Source organism: Argentina anserina, chromosome 6 (assembly GCF_933775445.1).
Source record: "Argentina anserina chromosome 6, drPotAnse1.1, whole genome shotgun sequence".
In the NCBI taxonomy this organism is placed as follows: Eukaryota; Viridiplantae; Streptophyta; class Magnoliopsida; order Rosales; family Rosaceae; genus Argentina; species Argentina anserina.
In genome coordinates this window covers 7309524-7336201 of record NC_065877.1, presented here as the reverse complement: position 1 = coordinate 7336201, position 26678 = coordinate 7309524, and the positions used below count along the sequence as shown (strand labels likewise).

Sequence of the window (26678 nt, the reverse complement as noted above, 5' to 3'; positions counted from 1 at the left end):
CTTGGGGGTTTAAGAAACCAGTTGGGTGGTTTTTCAGGGGGGTTTTGGTGATCAGACACTAACCCATTTTCATAGGTAAGAATCTCTCTAATCTTAACAACAACAATCACTGTCTTTGTCGGTCCTTCTTCTTTAAAAAACAAAACATGGGTGAGTTTATGAATTCTCTCTGTTTTTTTCAGGCTGAGATTTCTGTGTTCTTCGATCAGAGGTACTTAGTTGTTCATCGTAATGAGGACCCATATTTTATTCTTTGCATTTTCTAATCATAAAAATATAATTTTTGATCCTTTTTTGTTTCTGTTCTTTTTCAATCATCTTCAAGTTTTGATCTTTAAGTCTTCTTCTGTCATTTTCATGCCGACTCGCCTTTTATGTTGGAATTGAAATTCTACCATTTTCGTTAAGCTTTATGAATTATACAAAACATGTATGTATATAAATATATTAATTTAGAAGTAGTTGACTGTATGGCTGCCTGGATTAAACAAATGGTTGAGTCAGGTTTGGTCTCCATAACCATGAGGGGTGTTTGGGATCTGCCGTTTTTCGATGTTCTGCCAGGGTTTAACGTTCTTTACTTGTTTTATTAATTGGTTTTTGTGACACAAGAAAATGTGATTTTTGTTTGTTTTGCAGAAATTGAAGGGTACAATCTATGTTCGAGTTGGCATATATTGTTTTCTACAATGGGATGAATTTGAGGTTGTCCAGTTAACTGTAAGCCTTCTTGTATGTTTTAACCCTGGACATTTACTGTCTCACTCACCTCTGCATTTGATTTTCCTTTGTTTGATTATAGTTACATTCGGCTAGATTTCATTCCATTTGTTCCCTTTCTTGTAGTGTTAATATGGACCTCGTAAGGGATATGATTTTCTCATTTTCTCGATGAAATGAAGAAGTTATTGGGTGATTAATGAAACTGTTATGGTAACGAATCAACAGGATGACAGGATTATGCTTTGTAGAAAATTTTGGAAATGTTTTTTGATCGTGATTACCTATTGTTCAGTGTGTGTTGAGGTTTCCTTTGCTGCATTAACATGGTCTATAGTTCTATTCTTGTTAGTCGGGGAGCTAAGATTTGCTCTTAAATTGTTGTCTTTCACCAGTTGGTATAACTGTTGAAAAGCATGAAAAAACTTGGATCATATCTGCATCACGTAGTGCTTGTTATGAAAGGAGGATCATTTGATCAAATGAAAGGTTACAATCTGTTTGATATATGTTTCTCTTTTGGCAGGGTGTCATTCAATCGGCCTCAAAGAAAATAAAGAAGCTTGTTAAGTTTAGCTGATGACTTTTTCTATGTGTGATGAATCTCTGAGATATGGTACCACAGAGGAGGGTGGATTATGGCTTCAATGGCTACCAAATGCCTAAAGTTCCTCGAGCTTCTAGATCAGCTAGGGTAAATAAAAGCTCCCATGACGATTCCATGGTAACTTTTCTTTTGTGCATTAGTAGTAACTCCTGATCTCACTCTGTCATCCTTGATTACTTGGTTTAGGGAAAGGGACCTATCAGGAAGAAACTTGAAGGCAATCAGATTCATGCGTTTGAGATTTTGGCTAGTGTAGCCGGTGAACTATTGGAAAGTGAAAATTCTCTACCTAGTAATGCTTCTTGTGGAAAGGATCCTCATTACGCGTTTGATGATACCATAAGGAAGCAACAGAATGAAGGAAACTCGTTGAAGGAAGAACCTTGTGAGTGGGGAAGCTGTGATGAAGAAGCCTCCTTGCATGCCTGTGGGGTTCAAGTGCACCAACAAACTCATACTGTAAATCAGGTTTTGCAACCACAAGAACACATTAGTTTTGAGATGAGTGCAACATCGAAAAGTAATGATCAGTCGGAGAAGGTCTGTTTTCCAAAAAAGTTGGGTACAGTTGATAGCAGTTCTTCTTGTGGAAGCTATTCTAATAAAGTAATCAGTGACTGTCCCTTATCTGGGGATTTTATAGAAGAGGAAGAGAAAGCACATGCTGTACGAAAGAGGAAACTTGAGGATGAACTATCAAAGGATACAAGTATAAAGAATGGAAAAGTCTGTTCAGAAGATTTGATAGAAATGGAAGGAAAGGCTCCTGAATTGGTCAGTTGTAAACATGATGTGAAGGAGCCTTTGTTAGGGGATTGCAAAACTCATAATTCTTTCCTCTGCCATTGTGTTGAAGTAGTTGGTAGGGATGATGGTGAAAATTTTGTTGGGAATGTCCAACCCTGTACGATGGTAAAGGAGTTTGAGCACAAACCAGATGTTGGTGATAGGAAAATAAAGAAAATTTCAGCATCCAAGCACTGGCAAATAGCTCCAGATACAAAGATTGGGAGTTATCATAGAACTGGTAATTGGCCTAGCAACCCACTTTCGATTTAAGTATGGTAGATTATAGGTGCTATGATTATACGGTAAAAAGCTGTGATTACCACTCTTTCACTAGTGTACTTCTGGTGTATTGATTCCACATTTGTAGACAGTTATGTGCCTTATGATGTTTAACAGCTTTGATGTTGAATTAATGCTTTTAGATGGGAAAATAAAGCAAGTTTACCATAATGGGAGACCTTGTTACGCACATCAAAGATCACAGAAGATCTATCCTTTTAAGAAGAGAAAGTTCTTTTACCAGAAGCCATTCACTACGTCTGATAGAGGCTGTAACTGTGAAAACATATATAGTTCTCCTGACAACAGAGAAGATGGTGGCAACTGTAATGCAGGTTCGAGGATGATTGCTTTCTACTTTTCACATCTTTATGTTATCTTCATCTACACTTAGTCTTCACAATTTGGGGATGTCCTCAAGTGTGGTTGAATAATTTATCTCTAACATTCAGAAATTGGACGTTCATCCTCAACAATAGGTCGAGAACCTCTTAAGTCCACTGATCGTAATGGTAAGAGTGTGTGTGACCTGCCCTGCATTCTCTCTTCATAGTTTTCACTCAATCTAGAGTTTCTTACACACTTCCTTTTGTTGATCAGTGAGGGTCAGTATTAAATCGTTCAAAGTTCCCGAGCTTTTCTTTGAAATTCCCGCAACTGCGACTGTTGGTTCTTTGAAGGTATATCTTCACCCTGAGGTCATGGGCTCATAAATTACTGGTTGTTGCATTTTTGGGGGTTTGCACATTTGCCTCACCAGTATGAAAAGTTCTGACTTGTGAGGCATTTTATTTCCATTTCTTGCATGGATTATTGTTATTGTCTTCATTATGTTGGGATTTGATAACAAAGTATATCAAGGACATTATATTAAATTATTAATATATTCCAATTTAATTAGTTATATATTTATTTATTTTTGTGTAGAGAACAGTAATGGATGCAGTAACTTCTATACTCGGAGATGGGTTACATGTTGGCATCCTGGTTCAGGGAAAGAAGGTCAGAGATGACAATAAAACATTACTTCAGACTGGGATTTCGCCTGATGACAAGCTTGACAATTTGGGTTTTACCTTGGAGCCCAAACATACAAAACTTATGTATTCTCAATGCGGGAATGTTCCTTCCTCTGTATCTGGCAGATGCCAGGAGTTAACTAGGTAAGGATAGTATAAGTAGCTAGGGAATGATCAATACTTCAATAGTAGTAATTTTATCCCCACTTTTGGAGCGCTCATATATTTTTGTTATTATGTTCTGTTTTCAGGCATTCTGCATCTTTGGTCTCACGACCAGCGACTTCAAATGTCTCCCTGAATCCTACAGCAATCAATTTGGGCAGCAGTGTTGACAAAGACTTGAAAGCAGTACCCTCTCCTGCTAGTACTTCAATTGTCAAAACCCCACCAGCATCCCAAGCATTGGTTGCAGTTCCGCCAATTAATGCAAAGCCACTGGCCGTTGTTCCTTTTCATAGGAGATCTGGGCATCCAGTGTATGTACAACGCCGTATGAGGAGACCTTTCTCTGTTTCAGAAGTAGAAGCCTTGGTTCAGGCTGTTGAGAAACTTGGAACAGGAAGGTTGGTTTGCAAAGTCCTTTTTCTTAAGGTTGATGAATGTTTAATCGTACAATGTGTCTACTTTGTTGTTTTACAGGTGGCGTGATGTTAAAATGCGTGCTTTTGATAATGCAAAGCATCGAACCTATGTGGATTTGAAGGTCAGCATGCCCTTTGGTTTACATAGAATAGAAACAGTCGTATAATTCTTGGGCAGAATTTTCTGGATGGTCTGTAAATTATACCAACAAAAAATTGTTTCTTTCCGCCTGCTAATTGTTAAGCTATTCTTGCTTATATCATGGTCTCTCCTTGTTTCGATAAGCTCTATACAAGTTATAGAAAGATGACATAAGGATATCACTGAAGAGGGTTGGTTTTCTTTCTGTGAATATGCCTTATTATACTTCTTCTTGTTGGGATCAAGGCTTTGTTGAGTTGAGTAGTTAAACACTGCATCCTTAATATTGGCTTTGGCCTTGAAGCAGTTGGGAAATGTAGAATTATTAAGCAAATGTTAAAACTGGGAATGGTGCAGGACAAGTGGAAAACATTGGTGCACACCGCTAGGATCTCACCTCAGCAAAGGAGAGGAGAACCCGTTCCTCAAGAGCTTTTGGACAGAGTCCTAGCCGCCCATGCCTACTGGTCTCAACGGCAAGCCAAGCAACAGCTCAGATTAGCAGCAGATTGAGAGCTGGAATGGAGCAGGTAAATAAAGCTTAACTTTAGAAATCGCAAGATCTTGCGATTTCGTAAATTGTATGTAAAAAAGCTGACAGATAGAAAAAATTTCATGTAAAGGGTCCTAATGTAATATGCTTGTCGATTCACAAGGCACCACCAATGTAGCTCTTCTTTCCCAGTTTAACAGTCTGATGTGTTTTGTAAATGATTCTTTCTGCAACTAGAACATGCTCAGCCAGTTGATTCAATTTCAAGCCCTCATTGAATTTTCACATCTCGAGTGTTTCTTCCTTTCGTTCTCTTTCTTCTCCTTTTTTGCAGTGGAAGTTAGTATTATTGATACATGTACCAGGAATGACCACATCACATGCGGTACATGGTACTATTATCAATTGTTGGATTTTCTGTCAGAGATTTTATTCTTTAGCAAGTCAATTTTGTGTCAATCCTCTTAATCAAGTTTGTACAAACTGTACTAAACACACGGATTACCAATCTGTACAGACCAAGAGCATGTGTAGAATTACATTTTGTGAGTTCTCGTTGGTGGATTGTGTTGAAAGGCATGTGATCAACTTGGGTTGTTTTTAAGGCTAATTGTGACTAGAATGATCCATGGCATTAAGTAATGAGCAGGTCAGCTGTTATAAAATAAACACAACATAATAAGTTCCATGATTAAATATTAGATTAAATCCAGATCCCATTTCTACTGGAAACAAAGGCTTGTGCGCTTGGCCAAACATGCTGATGACCAATGAGAATCAAACACCATTCGATTTCATTTTTGCTCATCATTTCATTGTTGGTGGAAAACAGAACCCAAAGGAACGAGTCAATTTTCAATAGCGATGGACACGTTTATTGAAGTGCCAACGAGTCTTTGTCACTTTCAGTCTGAATCGAATTTAGTTATGAAATTAAGTGGTCCTGCTCCAAATTTCATTCTTTCTACTTTTAGGACGATTCTGTAACATTTTGAGAGCGAATGAGATTATTCTCTCAGTTCTTTCTGTACTACATTTTGTTAAAGTGAGTGGATTCTGATTCCTACTAGGATCGAGGCACCTTTCTAAACGCCGAGTGGTCTAGGCCTTACTGGTTCATATTTCTTAATGTTGTGTTATTCTTTTGTGCACCCAAGTGTAGTATTTTACTTATTTTTTTTCGGACATTATTAAGACAACGTTAATAATAACCGAAAATATTACGATCATCCTCTTACAGTAAAGAAATTACTACAAGGCATTACCAATGCTTGGACAAAGTAATGGAAACCGGTGAAGGTGGATGAACATCAAACTCAGAAGTCACAAGTCACAAGACCACGGGCGCGAAAGGGAGAGAAGGTCGCCAAGCAGTCAACGACTGAGATTCATTGTTTTCAGACAAAAAAACAGAAGCAAAGAGTGAGATGGTCCTTGCAAAAGGGCAGTGCTTTGCCACGTGGGATTGGGTTTGGAGTCCAGACGACCCATGATAGATAGGATTAGGAAGAAAGAGAAATAAAGGTCCGATTCATAAGGACCGGCTATTCCCGGTGACATTTGAACGATCCCCCAACAATCAACGGCTGTGTTTCATCGTATAACCCGGTGAAGACAACCTTAAAACAACTGAGACTGCCTCTGATTTCCATTTCCATGCTTCATATTTCTGTTCTGAGTTCTGGCTCTCCCTCTCAGTAAGCTCAGGCAGCTCAAAGGTTAGAGCTTTTACTATGTTTTGAGGTTTCTGTTCCTAAGCATTTCTGTGTTGCTGTCTTTTTTGGGCTTTTTCTCTGTTTGTGGTTGACCTTGATATTGAATTAGATAATGCCCTTCAGATATTCTAGATAAGTTCAGATTCCTTCTGTGGTTATGTTCTGAAAGTTATAGTCTTTACTTTGGAATAGAAAGCTTTTGTTTGGTTTTTGCATCTTGAAGCTTTAGTTTTATTAATGGGTTGTAGAAGAAAACTGAATTTGCTAGGAAATTCTGTTGCTTTTGATATAGATACCAAGTGCTTTTCGATTTGGTTTGTTTCTGTGAAGACTATAGTCTATAGAGCTGAAGTTCATAATTCAATTTACTGTAACACTGAATTGCTTGTGCATATCTGAAGGGTCTATGGTTTTAGAATTACTTGGGGAGGTTTTTATTTTCATGCTTGTTGTTTCATGGTTTTTGTAGTGTTGAGGGAGGAATCTGATATACAAAGAAATTCTGCTGTTTCTTGAAAACTGCACTGAGATTTGGGTTTTGATTTGGGATTTGTGTGTTGGGATAACAAAGTTGATGACCATGGATCCGCGTCTGAGGAGTTTCTATGATTCTTTAAATGGAGTTCAATTAAGCAACCGACCCTTTTCCATTCTTTCACATCAGAACATTGTGCCTCAATCCCCATTTAGTAGTCATCCTTTCTTAGGTAGCGATTACAGGGAGTTCAGCTACCCTAAACCCGATCTAACCCCGAATGATTCGTCTGTCTCAAGTTTGAGTCATGAGGAGGAAGATTGTGACTTTTCAGATGAAGTCTTGAAATACATTAATCAGATGCTAATGGAAGAAGACATGGAGGATAAGACTTGCATGCTTCAAGGCTCTATGATGTCCTTGGAAAGAAATATCCCCCTTCCCCTGAGGTCAACCATGAATTTTCCATTCCATATGGTGAGATCCCAGATGAAGGTTTTTGTGGAAATGGCAGCAACCATATTACTTCTAGTAGTAGTAACAGTGATTTCTCTGGGACTGGCAGCAACTATATTACTAGTAGTAGTATTAGTGGAAGCTATCTCAGTGATGGCTCCTTGATTCAAAGTCCAGGGGGATACATGTCTCAATTTCAAGGTCTTCCACCATATAACATATCCCATTCATCATATGGCTCTCCAACTAGGGTCAGTAGTCTGGATGCGCTAGTAGACTCTCCTAGTAGCACTCTTCGGGTCCTTGATTTCATTACTGAGAGTCAATCTGTTTGGCAGTTCAATAAGGGGGTCCAAGAGGCTAGTAGGTTTCTTCCTGGTGAGGCTAATTTGGTTGTTGATCTTGATGCGTATTGGTTGTCAGCTCAAGCTTCAAAGGCTGGGACCAAAAAGGAAGTTGTCAAAGTGGAGAAGAAGGACGAAGGGGAGTTTTCTCCTGGTGGGTCAAGGGGGAGGAAGAAATCACATAGGGAAGATGATGAGGATGCCGAAGAAAATAGGAGTAGCAAGCAAGCGGCAGTTTCTACTGAATCTACTCTGCGATCGGAGATGATTGATAAGATTTTGCTTTGTAGCTTAGGGGAGGGCAAAGAGCACCTAATATCTAAACGTGAGGAGCTGCAGAATGGAATGATCAAAAGTGTGCCACAGACTGAGAAATCCAAAGGATCAAATGGAGGAAAAGGTCGCGGTAAGAAACAAATTGGCAACAAAAAGGATGTTGTGGACTTGAGAAGTCTCCTTATAACCGTCGCACAGGCAGTTGCAGCTGATGATCACAGGACCGCAAATGAGCTGCTAAAGAAGGTGAGGTTGCATTCTTCACCTTTTGGCGATGGGACTCAAAGACTGGCTCATTGCTTTGCTGATGGTCTTGAGGCTCGCTTGGCTGGTACTGGTAGCCAGATTTATAAAGGCTTTGTTAGCAAAAGAACACCTGCTGCTGATGTCCTGAAAGCTTACCATCTTTTCCTTGCTGCATGCCCATTTAAGAAGATTTCTAATTTCGTCTCAAACAAGACCATAATGAATTTATCTCAAAGTTCGACAAGAGTCCATGTCATAGATTTTGGTATCCATTATGGTTTCCAATGGCCTACCCTTATTCAGAGGATTGCATTGAGGGAGGGTGGACCCCCAAGACTTCGGATTACTGGAATTGAACTTCCCCAACCAGGATTCCGGCCAGCTGAAGGAATAGAGGAAACAGGACGTCGCTTGGCCGCTTATGCTGAGACGTTCAATGTGCCATTTGAGTACAATGCTATTTCAAAGAAATGGGAAAACATTACACTTGAGGAACTCAAACTTGAGATGGATGAGGTTCTTGTTGTGAACTGTTTGTATCGGGGTAAGAACTTGCTTGATGAAAGTGTGGCTGTGGACAGTGCTCGAAATAGGGTTCTGAAACTGATAAGGAGAATAAATCCAGACCTATTCATCCATGGAGTTATTAATGGAGCATACAATGCCCCCTTCTTTGTCACCAGGTTTCGAGAGGCTTTATTCCATTTTTCCTCAATGTTTGACATGCTTGAAACTGTTGTACCCCGTGAGGATCGGGAGAGGATGTTGATTGAGAAAGAGATAATCGGCAGGGAGGCTTTGAACGTCATAGCTTGTGAGGGATGGGAAAGAGTGGAAAGGCCAGAATCTTACAAGCAGTGGCAGGTGCGCAACTTGAGGGCTGGTTTTGTGCAAATACCTTTCGACAGAGAACTTGTGAAGCTTGCAGCTGAGAAAGTGAAATCTAGTTACCATAAGGATTTTGTTATTGATGAAGATGGGCGCTGGCTGTTGCAGGGATGGAAGGGACGGACCATATTTGCTATTTCTGCTTGGAAGCCTTCTTAGGGAGCTTGAAAGTAATATTATTAGTGCTTGTAATCAGCTTTTTAGCTTTTTAATGGGATACCTAGTTGAGTCGAGGCAGTTGTGTTAATCGGTTTGTGCTCTTCATAATCCGATCGCTTCATTGATAATTTGGCAGGTACATGTGGTAGCTGGTTTCCATAGTTTGATTTTGATTATTGTAACAACATAGTCACAAGTTGACATACAACACTCTTCAGTCTTTTACTAGTTGCAGTAGTGATGTTCATATACTCCACCATAGGAGTGTTCTGATTTCAGCTACATCTGTAACATACTACCTTTTTCCTGTTCCTTGAGCTTGTTTGATACCTGCTTGTGTATTCATGAAAAGCAACCCTTTTAATACCAGTTCAAATAGTCACATCTGGAGCAAAGGTGCTTCTTCATTGCACAATGAGATCCATTAGCTAGCTGATATTGCCAATATAATCATTCATCCCAAAATTCCTTTGATTTGGTACCACATTAGAAAATAATCTCCCACCAATCCTTATATTATCTTACATATCATGGATAACACAGCAGATCATTATGCCTGCCTATAAAACAATGCAACCAGGCTCATATTTATGCACTCATTTTGAATTCAACTACAGCAGATCATCAGGCACTGCTTACAACATAAACACCATGGAAGAACAAATGGGATTCTCTCATTCTTCAGGGGAAATTGTCTCGTCGAACCATCTAGGAGGATCATAACCAGAACCACCTGCACAAAGCAGTCTAAATTAGATAAACTCTAAATACCCAAAATCAAATAATTACCAATAAACAATTGCCAAGAAGAAGACGAAAGTACCTAGCGGATTGCAGCGGCAGAGACGCCAGGCAGTCAAGATTGTACCTTTTGCAACTCCATATCTCTTGTAAGCTTCCATGGAGTACTCACTGCATGTCGGAACGTACCTGCAACTTTTCGGCATGAATGGCGATATCTCCCCTGTTCTCCCACATCAAAATAACTCAACTTGTTTAAGCCTAACCCCACCAGTCTCAGTTAGTTATTGACAGAACACAAAAGAAGCTTACTTTTGTAGAACTTGAGCATCGACAACGCGGCTTTCACTCCCACACTGTTCACTTCCTTATCTGATTACAATCCCACTTCAAATATATCAGTTTGTTGCTAAAACTGAAGTTAAGATAATTGAAGTAAAGGTTTAGAGAGAGGTTGTACCTTGTGGACTGTTTGGGTCGGAGTCGGAGTCTGTATTTGAGCAATTGGTTACTCGGTGTCGTCGAGAATTCCGAGTATTGAGTTGGGTTCGGTTAGTTTTGCGGGAATTGAAGTTAGGATTTTGGGATTGGGGGTCAAATGCTAAAGCCAGAGGTTGATGGTAGGACACAACCGCCATTTTCAGCTGCGTTCGAGTCTCTGAGAAGTGGAGGCAATTATGGGATATTTATAGGTAAAATTGTCCAACATACACTCTAAATTTGACTTAAATTGTCAATTTACACTATGAACTTGTAAATGCGAAAATTTGCCTACTCAACTTGGTAAAAACTGCCGGTTTGCACCTTCACCATTAAATTTAACATTTTTCATCCAATTTGTGGTCACATTCCATTTACATGATGTACATTTTTGTCATTTAATATTTATTTTATTTTAATGATAAAAATGTACAAGGAATTTAAATTTGTACAATTATATCTGCTCACGCATTCACTTCACGATATTTATCTTTCTTGATAATTTTTTTTTCAAAATAACGATACATAATTATGACCATAAGTAAAGAACTAAAACTAATTAATTATGTCTATAGTCTCTAACAATCGTCAAGTTTACTTCCAAGGTTTTGTCGTTCCAGAGGTTTGAATTTTGTCTTGTGTCCTCACTTAATTAGTTGATGATGAATATTAAGTGTACTAGCGGGGAAGAAATATTAAGAAACAAAAATCATGAAGTAAAATGAGTGAACAAACATAATTGTACAAATATTAAATTCCTTGTGTTTTAAAATGAAATATATATTAAATAACAAAAATTCTCATCATGTGCATGACATGTGACTACAAATTGGATGAAAAATGTTAAATTTAACGGTGAGGGTGCAAATCGACAATTTTTACCAAGTTGAGGAGGCAAATTTTCGCATGTACAAATTCGGGGTGTAAATTGACAATTTGAGCCAAGTTCATGATGTATTTTAGCAATTTTGCCATATTTATAGGTCCACATAACCGACGTCGTTTTGAGGTGTTCAAGTCAAAAGATTGAAGATTGAACCTTTTTAAAGTTCTTCAGCCACATTTAAACAATCTCAATTTTAACTGTGTTGCATTTCAATTGGCTGTAGTCTTGCATGAGTGAAAATACGATATAAAGCAATTGCGAATAGAGACCATAGCTTCCATTAGCAAGGAGCCAAGGAGTAAAAACATATCTCAAGTGTAGATTACTAGAAGTGCGGAGCACCCAATAAAGATGTACCCTTGTAGAAGCCTTAGGGGATGCAACCCCTTAAATACAGCTCTAATATTGCTTCACTGCTATAGCTCGTGCACCAGAGGGTAATTCTCAAAGCTTGTCTCTAGGCATTACAACAAGACAGATAGGGAGATGTTCGAACACAACACTTGAGCCGAAATCAAGACAATGGATAATCAGAAACGTGCGGTGATCTGAGCGAAGAGAGCCTTGAAATCCTTGGTAGGCGTTCCAGTTCCCTCAGGCTTTGAGGCTAAATCAAATGCCTTGTTTTTTGCCTCCTCAAATTGCAATGCCTGAATGAAATAAAGGGACAGGAAAAAGACAAATCAGTAGAATGCACCACCACTTTACCAGAAATTATATTATGGGGAGCTTCACAGGAAATTAAACATTGTTCATTTTGACACTCATACATACCTGAACGCAGACTTCTGCGACATCAGCCCTAGCAATGGTTCTGGTATCCGTCTTCAGAAGCTCGTCATCCTTCCCAATAAGAAGTTCACGAATACCACCTTCTTTGTCTTGCAAGCCTCCAGCCCTGATCAACCCACAAAGCACAAACTTAATAATCTAGTAAAAGAGAATTATGAGAATAGAACATTATCCTAGTTTCTGTCATCACTACATACTAATTCGGTGACTAAATACATTTGACTGGTATGCATATTTTGTAATTCTATCATATTAGAACTAGATAGATAAACTGAATCTAGCCTTTTTGTCTTTGGTTTCAACAACTATTCTATAGCATCCTAAAATATGAGGATGTTCCAGAAACTCTCACATATTTGTTGAAGATTAAAATATAAAACTCGGTGCAAATTAGGTACTGATGCTCAGGCTTACTACTCTTTCAGTTTTGAAGTTCGTTGTGAGAAAAAAAGAAACATCATTATAACAAAAGCCAGCCAATGGTGTTAAAGATCCATCAACTAAGAGTATTGTGCTTGAGGATATAACTGGACCAACCTTATGATCGTGTACGGAATACCAGAATCAGCCAAGTATTGCTCAGCCTTCCTTTTCCAAACCTGTTTAGCAGACATGTGGATTATTTTATTATGATTATCATATAAGCAGAATGAAACTTCATTTCCACAAACATTGAGGTTGACAACTACCAAAAAGGGATGTATTTAGATGTAGAGAGGGATTACTAACCAAAATATTTCCATTACCCAAGCTGTTTAGGGGGTTACTCAAATCAGTTCCACCCATAGACCCAACCAGTACAATCTGCTTCACTCCAGCAGCCTTAGCTGTAATTGTTCATTATACATTAATCAAAATTGACATAATGCTAAAACAAACCATATTCAAATAACAAGTGGAAAGAAGATTAAATAAGTTTACCAGCAACAATTTGGTTTTTCTGTCCAAGCCAATCAACCTAAGATGCAAAACCATGTATTAAAAAGGAGGATAAACCGATAAACAATGGTTACGGCCAACTATTACAACAGTTTCCCTGTTCCTACTTACAAAGATTCCAATCATACCAATGGACAATGGTTGGAACATTACCTGTTCAGGATATTGGCCATCTTCAAAGTAGAACTCAGGCTTCCCACCCTTTGTTGGATCAAAACCAGGTTTCATCTTTGGCACAGCACTTGTCAGGATCACAAGGGCATCTATACCTTGAATGGCAGGCACAATGCTGTCGGCATCTGTTATATCTCCAACATAAAGATCATCTGCTCCACCAATTTTAGCTTTGCTCTCCTCTGTTCTAACCAGACCCCTAGCAACATACTGATCAGGCCTCTCTTTCAACTTCTTGTATACTATCTGGCCTGAAAATGTCAAGCAACAACACATTTCAATTACAGTCTCTTCTCTGAGCAACACCTCATACACATACAATTCAGAAAATGACTTCATTTTAGTTCTAAATTGCATTTGTAAGCCAAACTTGCACTCACATACACCAGGAAGCCACGTAACTGCATCTCTCTCTAGTTTCTAGTCCTACAAATTTCATCCCATAAACAACCATTTTCTAATGCAGCAACAAACAAGATCAAAGCTCTCTAATATATTGACCCAATGACCCAGCATCCAAAACCCAGCAAATAAAACATCTGAATAATCTAAATTTTAATGCAAAACCACATAAACAACTCAACCCATCTTAAATATAACAATTCAATATACAAAAGATTCAATCTTTAAGCAATTAAACTCAACAAGGAAAGAAAAGGAGAGTACCGGTTCTGCCACCAGCTCCAGTGACAAGGACTGTGCTTGTACCCGAATCCGCCATCGCCGTAATAGCAACTCCTCTCCTAAAACCCTTCCCCACCCTCTTTTCAACGCTCAAAGATAAAGATGAAGCAGAGAACAATGAACTCGAGAAATCAGAAAAAGAAAGACTCGACCTTTCTGGAACTGCCACCCAACTCCATTTATGACATTGACGGACCTTATTGTAATTATCAGATATCACCAAATGGACACGTGGTGCAGCTGCCACCGTTGCCATCTCTGATGATCAAACCCAACAACAGCACTCTTTAGTTGTACAGACCAATTTCCATAAACCCACAAAAATGCAGCTCCAAATTCTTTGAACCAGAGCTTCTGTATTGAAGGAGAAAAGCTAAAACCATTGCTTATCACCTAATGTCTAAAACCTTATCTCTGACACTTTCAAATTTTTACCCCTCATTAAGTTTTTGTTACTCAGTTCCTGTTTGAGTTTCAGTTCTCTTACAACTTGATTATGACTGCACAATGGATCTTTCTGCTATGTGGGTTCTATTCACTTGGCAAAATATGAGAAGAAATCATGCAAAAAACCATGTCCACAACTCTGTTTGTAAGGCTCATATTGCACACAACTGACAACTCTGAGTCTCTGATGTGATACACATTTATTTTTTTGGTTACAATTATGTGATACACATTTTGAATTACACTAGCCGGAATATTCTGGAATACTGAGAATTAAGGTTAAGAATCGGTGATACACTAAACTACCTCCTCAAATTATAGCCCTAGAAATTTCAGAAACTGGAATTCTTACCCAACTACCAAGTAATCAAGGGTTGGTGAGAAAAAAATGAATGTTTTTCACACACTATTCTCTAAACAAGACAATACCAATTGCTATTTTCTTTCAAGTTATTAGTTGATTCAGGAATTTCATGTGATTTTCAGTCAATGATGTCAACCAAAGTGTCTAGTAGTGTTTATTGACTCCGCATTTAATTGTCATGAATAACTAACACATCAAACTAAATATGATAATCACCTGTGACCTAGGACATATCGTTTTCCACTGTTTCTAGCGCAATAATTTTGCTACGCACTTGAATTATCAAATGCAGATACTCATGTGTGTCCCCTTCGGCAAGTGTCGAGCTATTTACCTACAACTAATCTTGGTTTTATTATAAACCTCGCGTGACTAACATGTAGTTAGATTTATGATTGTAATTGCTATTAGATTATGCTTCCATTGATAGAGGCAAAGAGAGTTAGATAGACGCTATCAGAACGTCCGCATTAACAATCAAACATCAAGTTGAATGTTTCATTCATTTATTTCATACTTTGAAATAATCAATCTTATAACTCATACGTACTCTTTGTGATGAGATCTTCATGAGGTTCCTATGAAATTACTTAGATTATCAATTAAATCCATTATTCAATAGGGACTATTGGAGTATGTGTAATAGAATTAAGAACATAGATGAAATATAAATTTTATTATAAATTATATGTAACCATGAAATGAGACAATTGGGGATTAACGACCCCCAAAAAAAAAAAGATATTTCTCTTCCTAAATCAAGCCAGTGCATGTTGGCACAAATTAATACTCTAAGCTGTGACTGAAGTTTCCACTGCAACTTTTCCAGGGTAACCAATTTCTGATTTCCTATCTGCTTCCCAAAGCTCTGGTATTGCCTCCCTCAGATTGTGGATGCTTTCTAATGCAAAGTCAGCACCTTTAACTCTCTGGGATGTGCCAACCTGTTCAATGAATAAGATTAAAACCATCAGTTAGTGACCAGATCCTTGATTCTATATGTTATCAGTTTTCCTATCCTATCTAATTATGCCAATAAATTGTGGTTTAAATATAATGAAGTTTCCAGAGACTTACCAGCACAGTGTCAAGACCCACTCTCTTGCCAGCTTGTATGTTTCTGACACTATCCTCAAAGAACAGCTGAATCATCCAAAAGTTAACAACATTAGTAAATATGGTAGTAAGTGGTTAATAATATTTAAGTAAAACCATGAGAGACGGAGTTATATAACTTAGTAACTTACTGTTCTCTGAGGGTTAATGTTGGCTATCTTAAGGGCTTTTTCTATGGCAGCTTCTGAAGGCTTGCACACAATTGGGGTTTTGGGTAATTCTGATGTGGGTTTTGCTTGAGCAAAATGGGAAATGATGTCAAAAATCTCAGAGCAACTAGTAGTTGTTATGGCAGGAACTTGAGCAGTGCTTAATCCCACAAACTCAATGTCATCTTCATCATCAGACACAGTGCTTTTGTGAACAGGGTTGAGGGTTTCAAAGCAGATAATTCCTTCAAAACAGTCTTCTAAACCAAGCCTGCTTAGTGCTTTAGCAGCATGGACCTTGTCTGCATTTGTGAATATCTTTTCCACATAGAAAACAGAATTAGTTCAAATAAAGTCTATATTTTTGGCCTTACTAGAATACTAGGATATTAAGAAAAGATTAGGTGCTTACAATCTTCCTATAAGGCAGGTTGAGCAAAAGACTCCTCAAAACAGAATCTGGTTTTATGTTCTCATAAGGTAATCTCCCATGGACAAAACTGTTACATAAAAAATCCAAAGGTTAATAACACTTCAGGACCAAAAACATAAGAAGATGTCAAAGATTGTGATATAGAAGCGCTTTTCTAACCTGTGGTATTCATCATAGTCGAAGTCATAGCCAATTGCCTGCAATAAAGAAAACACCAACATACATATTTCATTAAGGAGCTTCTTAGCAAACTTAAATGAAATTCCAAAAGAAGATGGGGGGAAAATATCAAACAGTACCCTAAGTCCAGCCATTGTAGTTCCATAATTCTTGTACAGCAGGTTTCCCAAGTCAGGGATGATGCTCCTCTCAATGCCAAGCTTCTCAATCATATAATCTACAATAAAAAAAGAAAAATAGGGGATCAAAATATATACATTTGTAGAAAATGAAGTCTCTGAACTTATACCCGAGACCCCGAATTAACAAAATTAGTTACCTTCTATGTTAATGCGGCAAGCAGTAGCAACACCAGTGCTTAGGGGATAAAGGGTATCATCTAGATCTGCAAATACGTCCAAACAAGTGGTTTAAGATAGAATTTTCCAAGGTAAATTCAGCTTTTGACATGAACATTACCCCAAAGAAAAGTCTTACCAAATAGAAGACAGTCATATTTTGGCCTCTGAGCCTGCCTATAACAGTCTTCATGGAACTCCATTTGATCAGAAAACCTTCAGAAGATAGCAAGTAGAAGTGAGTACTTAGTTACATGATAGCTTAACCTGAACAAGCTTATATTAAGTTTTATTTGAGGCTGAAACTGAGTTTTTTTGCAAATAATTGGTGGCCCTTAATGACTCAGATACCACCAAAACAGGAAAAGCGTATGCAATGATGGATTAGCTGATTCTGAGGCCAGGGAGAACAAGCTAAGTAGGATGATAAGGCTTTCCTAGTTTCTGAATCGACAATCCACAACCTCTAAGCATAGATTGAATCAATAAAGGTGGATCGTACCAATGGGTTTGATTGGTCATTGGTGTTATCTAAACTCTAAACTCACCTAATAACTTGAAGGTTGTGCTTTTACTTTATAAACGTAGATTACTGCCTAAAGCTACAATCAAAGTAAGTTGAATTTAAAAAAAATGAAGTTCATGGGTGTTTTTTGAAATCCCTTTCCGCAATGTATCATAAGTTTAGGGAGCAAGTACAACTCATTGAAGAGTCTTTCTGAGTACAACTGGAAACAATGATATTTAATTTGGATGAAGAAGGAATGATGATCATGCCAATCTGATATGATCACAGATATGTGCAAATGACCAAAACTCAAATCTTTGTAAGAAGAACGGGAAATGCAACAACATTTCTATGACTATGAAACTCACCAGATAAGAATGTGAATAAGGGGGAGAGAAAGAAGCTGAAAGAGAGTTTCTTTCTTGCAAGAAGAGAACTCTGAAGAGAGAAAGAAATGCTCTTTGCTTAAGGTATAGAAGAAACGAAGGAGTGGGAGGAGGAATGAAAGAAGCAGAGGTGGGTTTATATAGGCAAAGATTGGCTTAATTCACACGAGTTTCTGAATATTTTAATGGTTCAAATTATTTTTTTAAATCTTACTACGTTCACTTGATTTGAATAAATCCATTAAAGTAAACAATAAAATGAGGAGGAGAATTGCAGAAGGTAACATAAAAGAAAGCAGGAAATTCTGAACTTATTCGAAGTTGAACAAGATGACTCCCTCTATTTGTCCAGAAATTTCCAGCTTTGCCACCACCTTACTCTACGCTTTTACAGTTTCAGGTCCGAACTATCCCTTCCCAATTTTCCTAATTCCATAGATACCCTTGTTTGAAAACTAGACTAACTAATGGTGACTGGTTAATTAGTAGTTTGTACAAACTACTGGATGCTAGCCATTATCTATCTATATTATTATTATATAAAGTCATCACTCACAAAAATCACCTTAACGTGTTTTTTAAAATATCATTTTTATTAGACACAATTACACAAAAGAATTGTGTGTTATAAAAATCAAAACAAATGTAACTACAAATAAAATTTGATTTTTTATGCGAGTCTAGGAATATCTAATTCTCTATATTATGAAACTATCTAATTTAAATTATGCATTAAACTCTAGCCAGGGAAGTGTGGACATGCTTAGCTAAAATGCTACGAGAGATTGTGATGGCTAATTTAGGAGAGGAAAAGATCTAAACAATCAAGGTATTATAAGGAAACAAAACTATACTTACATTTATTATCTTAAAAAGATATGTAACTTGCTGTAAAATGAGAAATTTTAGAGACAGTAATATGTATGGTGCGGATTGGTGCTCTTTATTGATAAGAGCCTAATACATGAAGACAAAACTTTCATAGAATCTAAATCTAATTACAATGAATTTTACTCATAATATATGAATAGAAGAATGTAACTAATTAAATATACTCCCTGTTACACAAAAATTTACAAATCTTCTCTGACCAATCACACGAAAATTAACTGCAACAGTAAATTTATTTCATACACATTGGCCGGAGAGTCTTGTGTTTTCTAGTTTGCTTCAACATTATTGCTTATGTCACAATTGCTTGTTTTCGACAAGTGAAACTATGAAGTAATGTTATTTAAAAGACGAGATTATTTTAATTTGTGTTAGTTATGCATGATTTAGTAAGATTTAGTTCCCCACCGTCAAAATCTTATTTACCGGGGAATATTTCTGTTGTTGATAGAACGACTTCAAGTCTATTTAAAAGCAAAATATATTATTGAGATATGTTGTGTAATGTAAAGTTTCTAAAAGTGGTTTTACGAATATGGTTGCTAGCTAGCATGTCTTGGATCCCATACTCTGGATCCTTCTGGAAACATACAATGACCAGCTAAATTGAGCTTAGCTAAGGACAACAATCAGCATATATAGGAATAGGAATGTGTGATTCACTCTTCTACTCGACCTCTATAAATAATTTGGTTAGAGAGTACTGGAATCGCCAAATTATAGTGCTTTTAACCTTATATAACCTTAACAAGTGAAATAAATAAAATGATGATACTTACAAACACATTATTACAAACAGTCCATACCTCCACAACCCTAATATGCCGATCCATGTTAGTATCCATATATAACCTTAACGAATTTATTTCTAATGCTTGACCTTCTTTCTAAATTATAAGCTTGTTGGTAGTGAAAATATAGCTAGGTCTTATTGTGAACTACTACTATAACGGGATCGGTTATAAGTTATATGCCTTTAGCTTCTTTCTTCTTTTGTTGACAAGCTGCCTTTAGCCTATTGTTGAGTAGTGAAATTATAATTGATTGAAATGCATTATTCACACAAAGTTAATATCACCATTGTCGATCGGAGATTCGGTATTAGTCAATGAGACGATCGAGTTCCATAAACCGTAAGATACTGTCGCAATGTCAATCAATGAACATGCATCCACACATATATAACCCAAAGATAAGGCCGATGCTATTTAATCAATCAACAAGCGTCCACACATGTCATTGCATAAATTCATTTTCTTGGAAAGAAGGGAAGTTCAACAAGGCAAGCTCTAAAGACCAATTATAGGTCAATCAGAAAAGTGATATTTTATGCGCTTGAACGTACAATCACTGAAGGTGTTCATTTACTGGGGACTTGGTTAACGTTGATCGGTTTATTTGTTTACGAAAATTTTGGTTGAAAATATGTACTTGATTATTAACTTTTACGTACCTATACAAGTGGTATCTCTAACGTGCAAAATTACTTTGCAGTAATAGTACGTACATTGATCTGCACACATTTTCCATGCTCGAGAAAAATTGAACAACAAATCACTGGTTGACCTAAAGATGATTACATCATCGATTACATGCAGAACACGCACTGATTTTGTACGTTCACACTGCGAATATAAACAAATATGATAATTTGTATGATGCGGATCAATTGCCTAAAATCTTCAACAGTATAGCTAGTATATAAAATAATTTTTTTTTGATGAAATATATATATAGTATAGCTAGTATATTGATCAAGTATTTTACATCAGTGGACTGTGCATGAAGCTAGCTATATATGTCTGCATCCTCAATATTAATTTTCTGTGAATTATATACCAGAAATTAATAACCTCCATAATTGGGGGGCATGTCAATATGTCATATTCAATTTTAAATGATTGTAGGGGGCATATATGATTGCTATGCTATCTATCTTATACAACTTTTGCATGAATAATTGGTAAGTAGTCTTTAAATAATACAGGTGTCTTGCAATGATGCATATTCACGTCTTATTTTGGGAAATACTTTACATCCACTTAGTCAGTTGCCAACGCAAAGATATATATCGTGCTTCGTGATCCATCTTGCTTCTTTCAAATTCTAATACTAGTTATATGATGCATGACATCAATATATGAAACGTTTCCTATGTTGGCCTTACTGAACCCCTTTTCATTTGCAAGTGCATCTGCATTATGTATGTACAGATAATACAGATATGTATCTCACCTAAACTTGACTTGATATATACATTTTATTGGCTAAACGCATAAACCTAATGATTAAAGTTCCGAAGTTCAGTGAATGTTGGACATTTGTATTAGAATTCAGATTTCTAAAGTTTATATTTAAGTCTCCAACATCATCTTAATTTGCATTTGTATTCCAGAGAGCAAGGAACATCAATAGTTCGATACCCATGTAATCCATAGTATTTACCCCTATTGCTTGTTAGGATTTAGTTCTTGCCAGATATAGGTCAGTGTGTTGGGCAAAATTTTTCAGACACACAACTAATTGAGTTTTCTAAATTTGAGCCGCGCACAAACACATATAGTGAGTAGATTTATTTATTTATTTTACCTCACTTTCTCAAGAAAACTCAGCATATGATCTATTGATCGAGCAAAAGAGTACGTCGAACAGCTAATTTGATATATATATATATATATATATATATATATATTTGTTAACGCTACCCCTTGAATGGGGTGATGTCCGGCTTAATCTCCTCCTGCTCCGGTCACTAGACCGGTGGCCGGAGACCTGGAAAACCCAACCGGCAACCCCTCTGTTTGCTCGGACATCGCTATTAACGCCACCCACGGTGGCTCAGAAATAGATACAATGTACTGGAAACATTCCCACATCGAGGGAAGGGCCAGACACATCCCTAGTGCACCTATAAATAGGCTGCCCAAACTACCTAAAAGAGGTAATGTATTCCTAAGTCCTTAACTCTCGAACTTATTCCGCACCAAATATTAACTTAAGCTTCGGAGGGTCAAAGGCCGGCGCACAACTAGCCCTTCACGGATCCCCATGCTGCACTAGAATAGGGGCTCCAAGACTACAAGAGAGTCCAAGCTGAGATGGAGTTGGAACGCCAAGCCACGCGTTCGGCCCTGGCACGCTTGGCAGCACTGGAGAAAGAGCAACAGCTCTTCCGGACTACCCTTGAGGGCCGTATAAGTGCAGACAAAGCCTTGGAAGCAGCGCGACAGCGATTCCGCAACCCGGATACGCGGGCGCTGATCGTGATAGAGACGGTGGCGGCCTTACAACGTTTGGGGTCACAGTCCAAGACGGTGCTAGTCACCGAGCCTCTAATCAACGCGATGTTGGAGGCCCCCCGAAGCCGCAATATTTAGACCTGGAAACCGAAAATCAAGACATGGACCAGGATGGCCCAGGAGTCCAAGCAGGACCCCCACACAGGATCTCCAAACACAGCTGCTGCCGTGCATGAGTGATACTTTGGAGCGACTATCCTCAAGGGTCGACGAGATTGAGGCGAAGGGCACGCTGCGCCCGTTGCACGGGAGATATGGCGACCGAACCGGCCCATTCACCAAGAAGGTGCAGGCGGAGCGACGCCCCTCGGGGGATAAACCGCTTAAGGTTACGAAGTACAACGGGCGCTCTAACTTATACACTCAATTGGAAAACTTCCAATCCGCCTTGGCCAGCACGCGGTACACAGACACACAGCCGTGCCACGCCTTCCAGGTGACGCTTACTGATGAGGCATTGGGTTAGTTCCTCAGCCTACCCTCAAACTCGGTGGATAGTTTCGAGGAGCTTACGAGCAAATTCATCAACCTTTTCATCTTGCAGGCCAAAGCCCACCACGACACCAGCTCCATGTTTCAAATAAAGTAGAGGAGCGATGAGAAACTTTGAGATTTTGTATCCCAGTGGCAGACTGGGGCGTGGTTCCACGACCTGGATTATGTTCTTGTCGTGGCGGCGTTCGGGCAAGCGCTCAGGCCGAGAGATTTCCTCCACAAGATTAATGAGAATCCTCCATAAGACTTACAAAGAGTTGATAGAAACGGCAACGCGGTGGGCGGAAGCTGAATAACGCACTTATGACAACCCCAACGGAGCAGACATATCCACGCAGACCAACGCCCAAGATGGCGGATGGCGGTCTGCGTGGGACAGGCTAGACCAACCCCAAGGAGCCAGTAGGCAAGACACCCGGGATGGGGGTAGAAGAGATAGGCGCCGAGACTGCCAAGGGAGACGAGGTTGAACCAACCCATACCCCGCTCGGGGTCGTGACATGCCAGGATATCGGCAACGGGGGGCTCCCCAAAACGAGGTCTTCACAAACATTACCTTGTCTTATGCCGAAATATACGAGCGCTATAAGAACCTCCTGCCAAGGCTCTCCAAGCGCCGGTATGAGTAGAGACTGATGAGGCACACGATAAAATACTGTGCCTACTATGATGACTTGAGGCACGACACGGACGTCTGTTATACATTGAATTCTGCTATACAAATCCGTGATGATATAACGACCTTATGCGGCGGGGCGATCCGGGCTCCACCCCACAAATCGGCGAAGATGCAACAGACTTTGGAGCTATACGAGCTTAGTCAAGGTGTCAAAGTCGCACTGGCTACCTGGGAAACGATCCAATTCTCCAGAAGGGAAGCGCCCATTTTGACCTCTCATACCGACTTGTTGTTGATAACTGCGCAGGTTGACCATTACTCGTGCCAGAGGGTACTGGTGGAAACCGGGGCAATAATCAGTGTTATGTTCGCCGATTGTTATCGTAAGCTCAAGCGAGACAGGGTGAAACTATCCAACAATCATAACCTGTTGGTCAGCTTTTCCAAGGAGATTGTGCATCCCATTGGCTCTGACCGCATGACCCTGACGCTTGGTTCAGGGACGAAGCAAACAAGAATCACCACTCGCTTCCTCATAATGGACTGTCTGTCCTCCTATAACGCCATCCTAGGTCGGGATGTGCTATGGGGTTTGCAGTGTATAATTGCAGACCACATGCTCATGTTGAAGGTGCCTACCCGGGCGGAATCCTGACAATCAGAGGAGATGAGATCGACACGCTTCAGAACCATCTCGACCTCATCTCGGTGGGACGAAGACCGTATGAGATGCTACCAGTGGCTTCGGCGGAGGTCATTGATGATCCTCGGGAAAAGTCCCCAACGGGGCACGAGCTCTCCAAAGTGCAGAGGAAGAAAGCCGCCAAACATCCCTCGCGGGCACATCCGGCACCCGTCGAGAAGACCGAATGGATAAGCCTATCGAACATGCACCCGGACCGGAAGATCCGTATCGGAACAGATTTAGGTCCAAGTCTCAGGAACCAGCCGGTGAAGTATCTTCGGGAGCATCAGCACGTCTTTCCCTGGTCGTATGCGGACATGCCCAAAATTTCCACAGACTTCATTTCTCACAAGCTAAACATCTTACCGGGGTCCAGACTAGTACGTCAGAAGCGCCGGGCCTTCGACCAAGAGAAATATCAGGCGATTTAGGCCGAGGTCGGGCGACTCCGGGACATCAAGTTCATCCGGGAGGTAAACTACCCCAGGTTAGTCTCTAACGTGGTGATGGTTAAGAAGCCAAATGGCTCATGGCAAATGTGTGTGGACTACACAAACCTGAACCAGGTCTACCCGATCGATAGTTTTCCACTCCCTCTGATAGACCAGCTGGTAGACATGACCGCTAGTTTCAGGCTCTTGAGTTTCTTAGATGCATACTCGGGCTACAATCAGATCAAGATGCACCCAAATCACCAAAAGGACACTGCCTTCGTGACTGATAATGGACTGTACTGCTATCAAGTCATGTCGTTCGGCTTAGAAAACGCCGGAGCAACCTACCAGAGGGCAGTCATTCGCATGTTCGAGAAGGAAATAGGTGAGACCATGGAAGTATATGTAGATGACATGGTTATCAAGAGCAAAACGTCAGAGGGGCATATCGCCAACCTCGACAAAGTATTCTCCATCCTTCTCCACTACGGCATGAGGCTAAACTCAGCTAAATGTGTGATGGGCGTAGCGAGAGGCAAGTTATTGGGCTTCATTGTGAGTGAACGAGGGATCGAGACTAACCCCGAAAAGGTTTAAGAAATAATGGACATGAAGTCACCATCAACCAAAAATGAAGTCCAATGCCTCACCGGCCGGGTCGTAGCTCTCGCTTGCTTCATCTCCCACCTGACGGATAAGTGCATACCGTTTTTCCAATTGCTCTAGATTGAGCACAAGAAAGATATCACCTAAGCCCGGAACAGGAGATAGCTTTTCTCTAGCTCAAGGAATACCTAGGGTCGGTCCTGGCGTTGTCATCCCCGGTACATGAGGAAATTTTATTCCTGTACCTGGCAGTTTCTCAGACGGCAGTGAGCTCCGCCCTAGTCCGGCGGGAAGAAACCAAAGAACTCTTGATGTACTACATCGGCAAAGGTCTGAATGACCCTGAAATCAGATATCCGGAAATCGAAAAACTCAGCTTAGCACTAATCACCACCGCCTGATGCCTCTGACAATACTTCCAGGCCCATACTATCCATGTATTGACCAATCAACTGTTACGCCAGGTACTCTAAAAGCCAGAAACATTAGGGCGATTGGTGAAGTGGGCGGTTGAGCATGGAGAATTTGATATTCAATTCAAGCCTTAGATAGCGCTGAAAGGACAAGTCGTGGCTAATTTCATTGCGGAGTTTATCCCCGCGGAAGACGCCAGCCATCCCGACGTAGCGGCAGTCGCACTGGCGCCGGTGTGGGAACTCTATGTCGATGGCTCCGCCAACAAGAACTGCAGCGGCGCAAGTGTGATTATCATTGACCCGGAAGGGAATGAATACCCCTATGCTCTCCGGTTTAGGTTTGACGCCTCTAACAATATAGCCGAGTGTGAGGCACTAATCGCTGGAATCTAGTTGTGTCGAGAATTGGAGGCCACTAACGTCCGGATTTACAGTGACTCCTAATTGGTGGTCAACTAAGTTGAAGGAAACTACCAATCCAACCTCCCCCGGCTCACTTCATACCAGAATTTGGCTCGGTCACTGCTCCGGAAGTTCGACCACTTTGAAATTAAACAAATCGCCCGAGCTAAAAAATGCTAAAGCAGATGTGCTCGCCCGACTAGCTACCTCTGATCCGGAGGTGGTGATGCTCGGTGTACATGTGGAAACCCTGGAACAATCAAGCATCACCCGACCCTATTCGGAGATTTTCGCCATCGAGTAGGCTCCCCAACCATCGTGGATGGACCCGTTTAGTGCCTACTTGACAACCGGCCAATTGCCGCTTGACAAGACAGAAATAAAATGCCTACGGCATAAGACCGCCTTCTACATGATTCACGATGGTAAACTTTACTGGTGTGGTCATTTCGGGACACGGCCACCTAGAGATTGAGCGTTGGCTCAGCGGGCGGCATCTTGACTTACACGTGCTGGTCGGGCACGGGCGCTGAAAATTGGAGTGCTTTCGCGCCTCTTCAAGGATGACGAAGCCGCGATCCAAGCCAACCGCGAACAGGTCTTGCCGCCCGTCATTGAACCCTTCTCGCCGGTCGTCGTTGCAATCTTCCAAATATGCCTCCTTTGATGTTGTAGCTCCACCGCCATCTCCTTCTTGAGCTCCTCCACGTGCTCTTTATCCGCCGCTTGCCAGCGCAAGGCGAAGTCGGCTTCTTTCGCCGCCAGCTTCCGGGTCAGCTTCTCGGCCCACTCCGCGTCAAGCTTCTCCTTCCACTCATTCTTTCGGGCCTCCAAGGTCGCGGCCGCTTGATTCCACACCTTCTCCTTTTCCTTCAAGGCCGCGAGCTCCTTCTCTCTCTCCGCCAGTTGTCCCTCCAACTCGAAACCCTGACATCGCACTCCATGAGAGAATCCTTGCTCTTCTGGAGCTCACCCCGCAACTCACCAACCGGCCCGTTAGCCTCATCCACCCGGGTGGCGTC

The 26678-nt window shown here is 40.1% G+C and overlaps 5 protein-coding genes across 10 annotated transcripts; 2 read left to right on the top strand and 3 right to left on the bottom strand.

Annotated features, from left to right (window-relative positions):
- The first annotated feature begins 9 nt into the window (after positions 1 to 9).
- LOC126796688 (telomere repeat-binding protein 5-like) lies at positions 10 to 4918 on the top strand. 6 transcript variants are annotated; one of them, XM_050523429.1, is made up of 12 exons: positions 10 to 75; positions 183 to 211; positions 640 to 732; positions 1247 to 1414; positions 1514 to 2354; positions 2539 to 2730; positions 2848 to 2907; positions 2996 to 3075; positions 3323 to 3558; positions 3666 to 3980; positions 4057 to 4120; positions 4498 to 4918. In XM_050523429.1, the coding sequence occupies exons 4-12, from the start codon at positions 1334 to 1336 to the stop codon at positions 4651 to 4653; spliced, it is 2025 nt and encodes a 674-aa protein (XP_050379386.1). In that variant the 5' UTR covers positions 10 to 75; positions 183 to 211; positions 640 to 732; positions 1247 to 1333; the 3' UTR covers positions 4654 to 4918. The 6 variants fall into 6 exon arrangements, with proteins under 6 accessions (XP_050379386.1, XP_050379389.1, XP_050379390.1 ...); XM_050523432.1 differs by having other exon boundaries at positions 17 to 75; positions 640 to 705; XM_050523433.1 differs by lacking the exon at positions 183 to 211 and having other exon boundaries at positions 45 to 75; positions 640 to 720.
- A 1383-nt stretch (positions 4919 to 6301) lies between these two features.
- Positions 6302 to 9478, top strand: LOC126796664 (scarecrow-like protein 9). Its single transcript, XM_050523397.1, is given in 3 exon segments — positions 6302 to 6351; positions 6818 to 7226; positions 7229 to 9478. Coding segments are annotated over 2 exon segments (2268 nt in total). The 5' UTR covers positions 6302 to 6351; positions 6818 to 6922; the 3' UTR covers positions 9193 to 9478.
- A 199-nt stretch (positions 9479 to 9677) lies between these two features.
- Positions 9678 to 10604, bottom strand: LOC126796665 (UPF0161 protein At3g09310). The gene is made up of 4 exons (XM_050523398.1): positions 10394 to 10604; positions 10246 to 10305; positions 10016 to 10156; positions 9678 to 9925 (listed from the first exon to the last, which is right to left on the bottom strand). Exons 1-4 carry the CDS (start codon positions 10569 to 10571, stop codon positions 9867 to 9869), a joined length of 438 nt encoding a protein of 145 aa, XP_050379355.1. The 5' UTR covers positions 10572 to 10604; the 3' UTR covers positions 9678 to 9866.
- A 983-nt stretch (positions 10605 to 11587) lies between these two features.
- Positions 11588 to 14218, bottom strand: LOC126801057 (uncharacterized protein At5g02240). The gene is made up of 7 exons (XM_050528511.1): positions 13871 to 14218; positions 13184 to 13455; positions 13013 to 13049; positions 12821 to 12918; positions 12629 to 12690; positions 12074 to 12197; positions 11588 to 11949 (listed from the first exon to the last, which is right to left on the bottom strand). Exons 1-7 carry the CDS (start codon positions 14142 to 14144, stop codon positions 11830 to 11832), a joined length of 987 nt encoding a protein of 328 aa, XP_050384468.1. The 5' UTR covers positions 14145 to 14218; the 3' UTR covers positions 11588 to 11829.
- A 1238-nt stretch (positions 14219 to 15456) lies between these two features.
- Positions 15457 to 17906, bottom strand: LOC126801058 (uncharacterized). The gene is made up of 9 exons (XM_050528512.1): positions 17792 to 17906; positions 17055 to 17131; positions 16897 to 16962; positions 16697 to 16794; positions 16557 to 16594; positions 16377 to 16464; positions 15947 to 16282; positions 15777 to 15842; positions 15457 to 15643 (listed from the first exon to the last, which is right to left on the bottom strand). The coding sequence occupies exons 2-9, from the start codon at positions 17116 to 17118 to the stop codon at positions 15491 to 15493; spliced, it is 909 nt and encodes a 302-aa protein (XP_050384469.1). The 5' UTR covers positions 17119 to 17131; positions 17792 to 17906; the 3' UTR covers positions 15457 to 15490.
- Positions 17907 to 26678: the final 8772 nt, after the last annotated feature.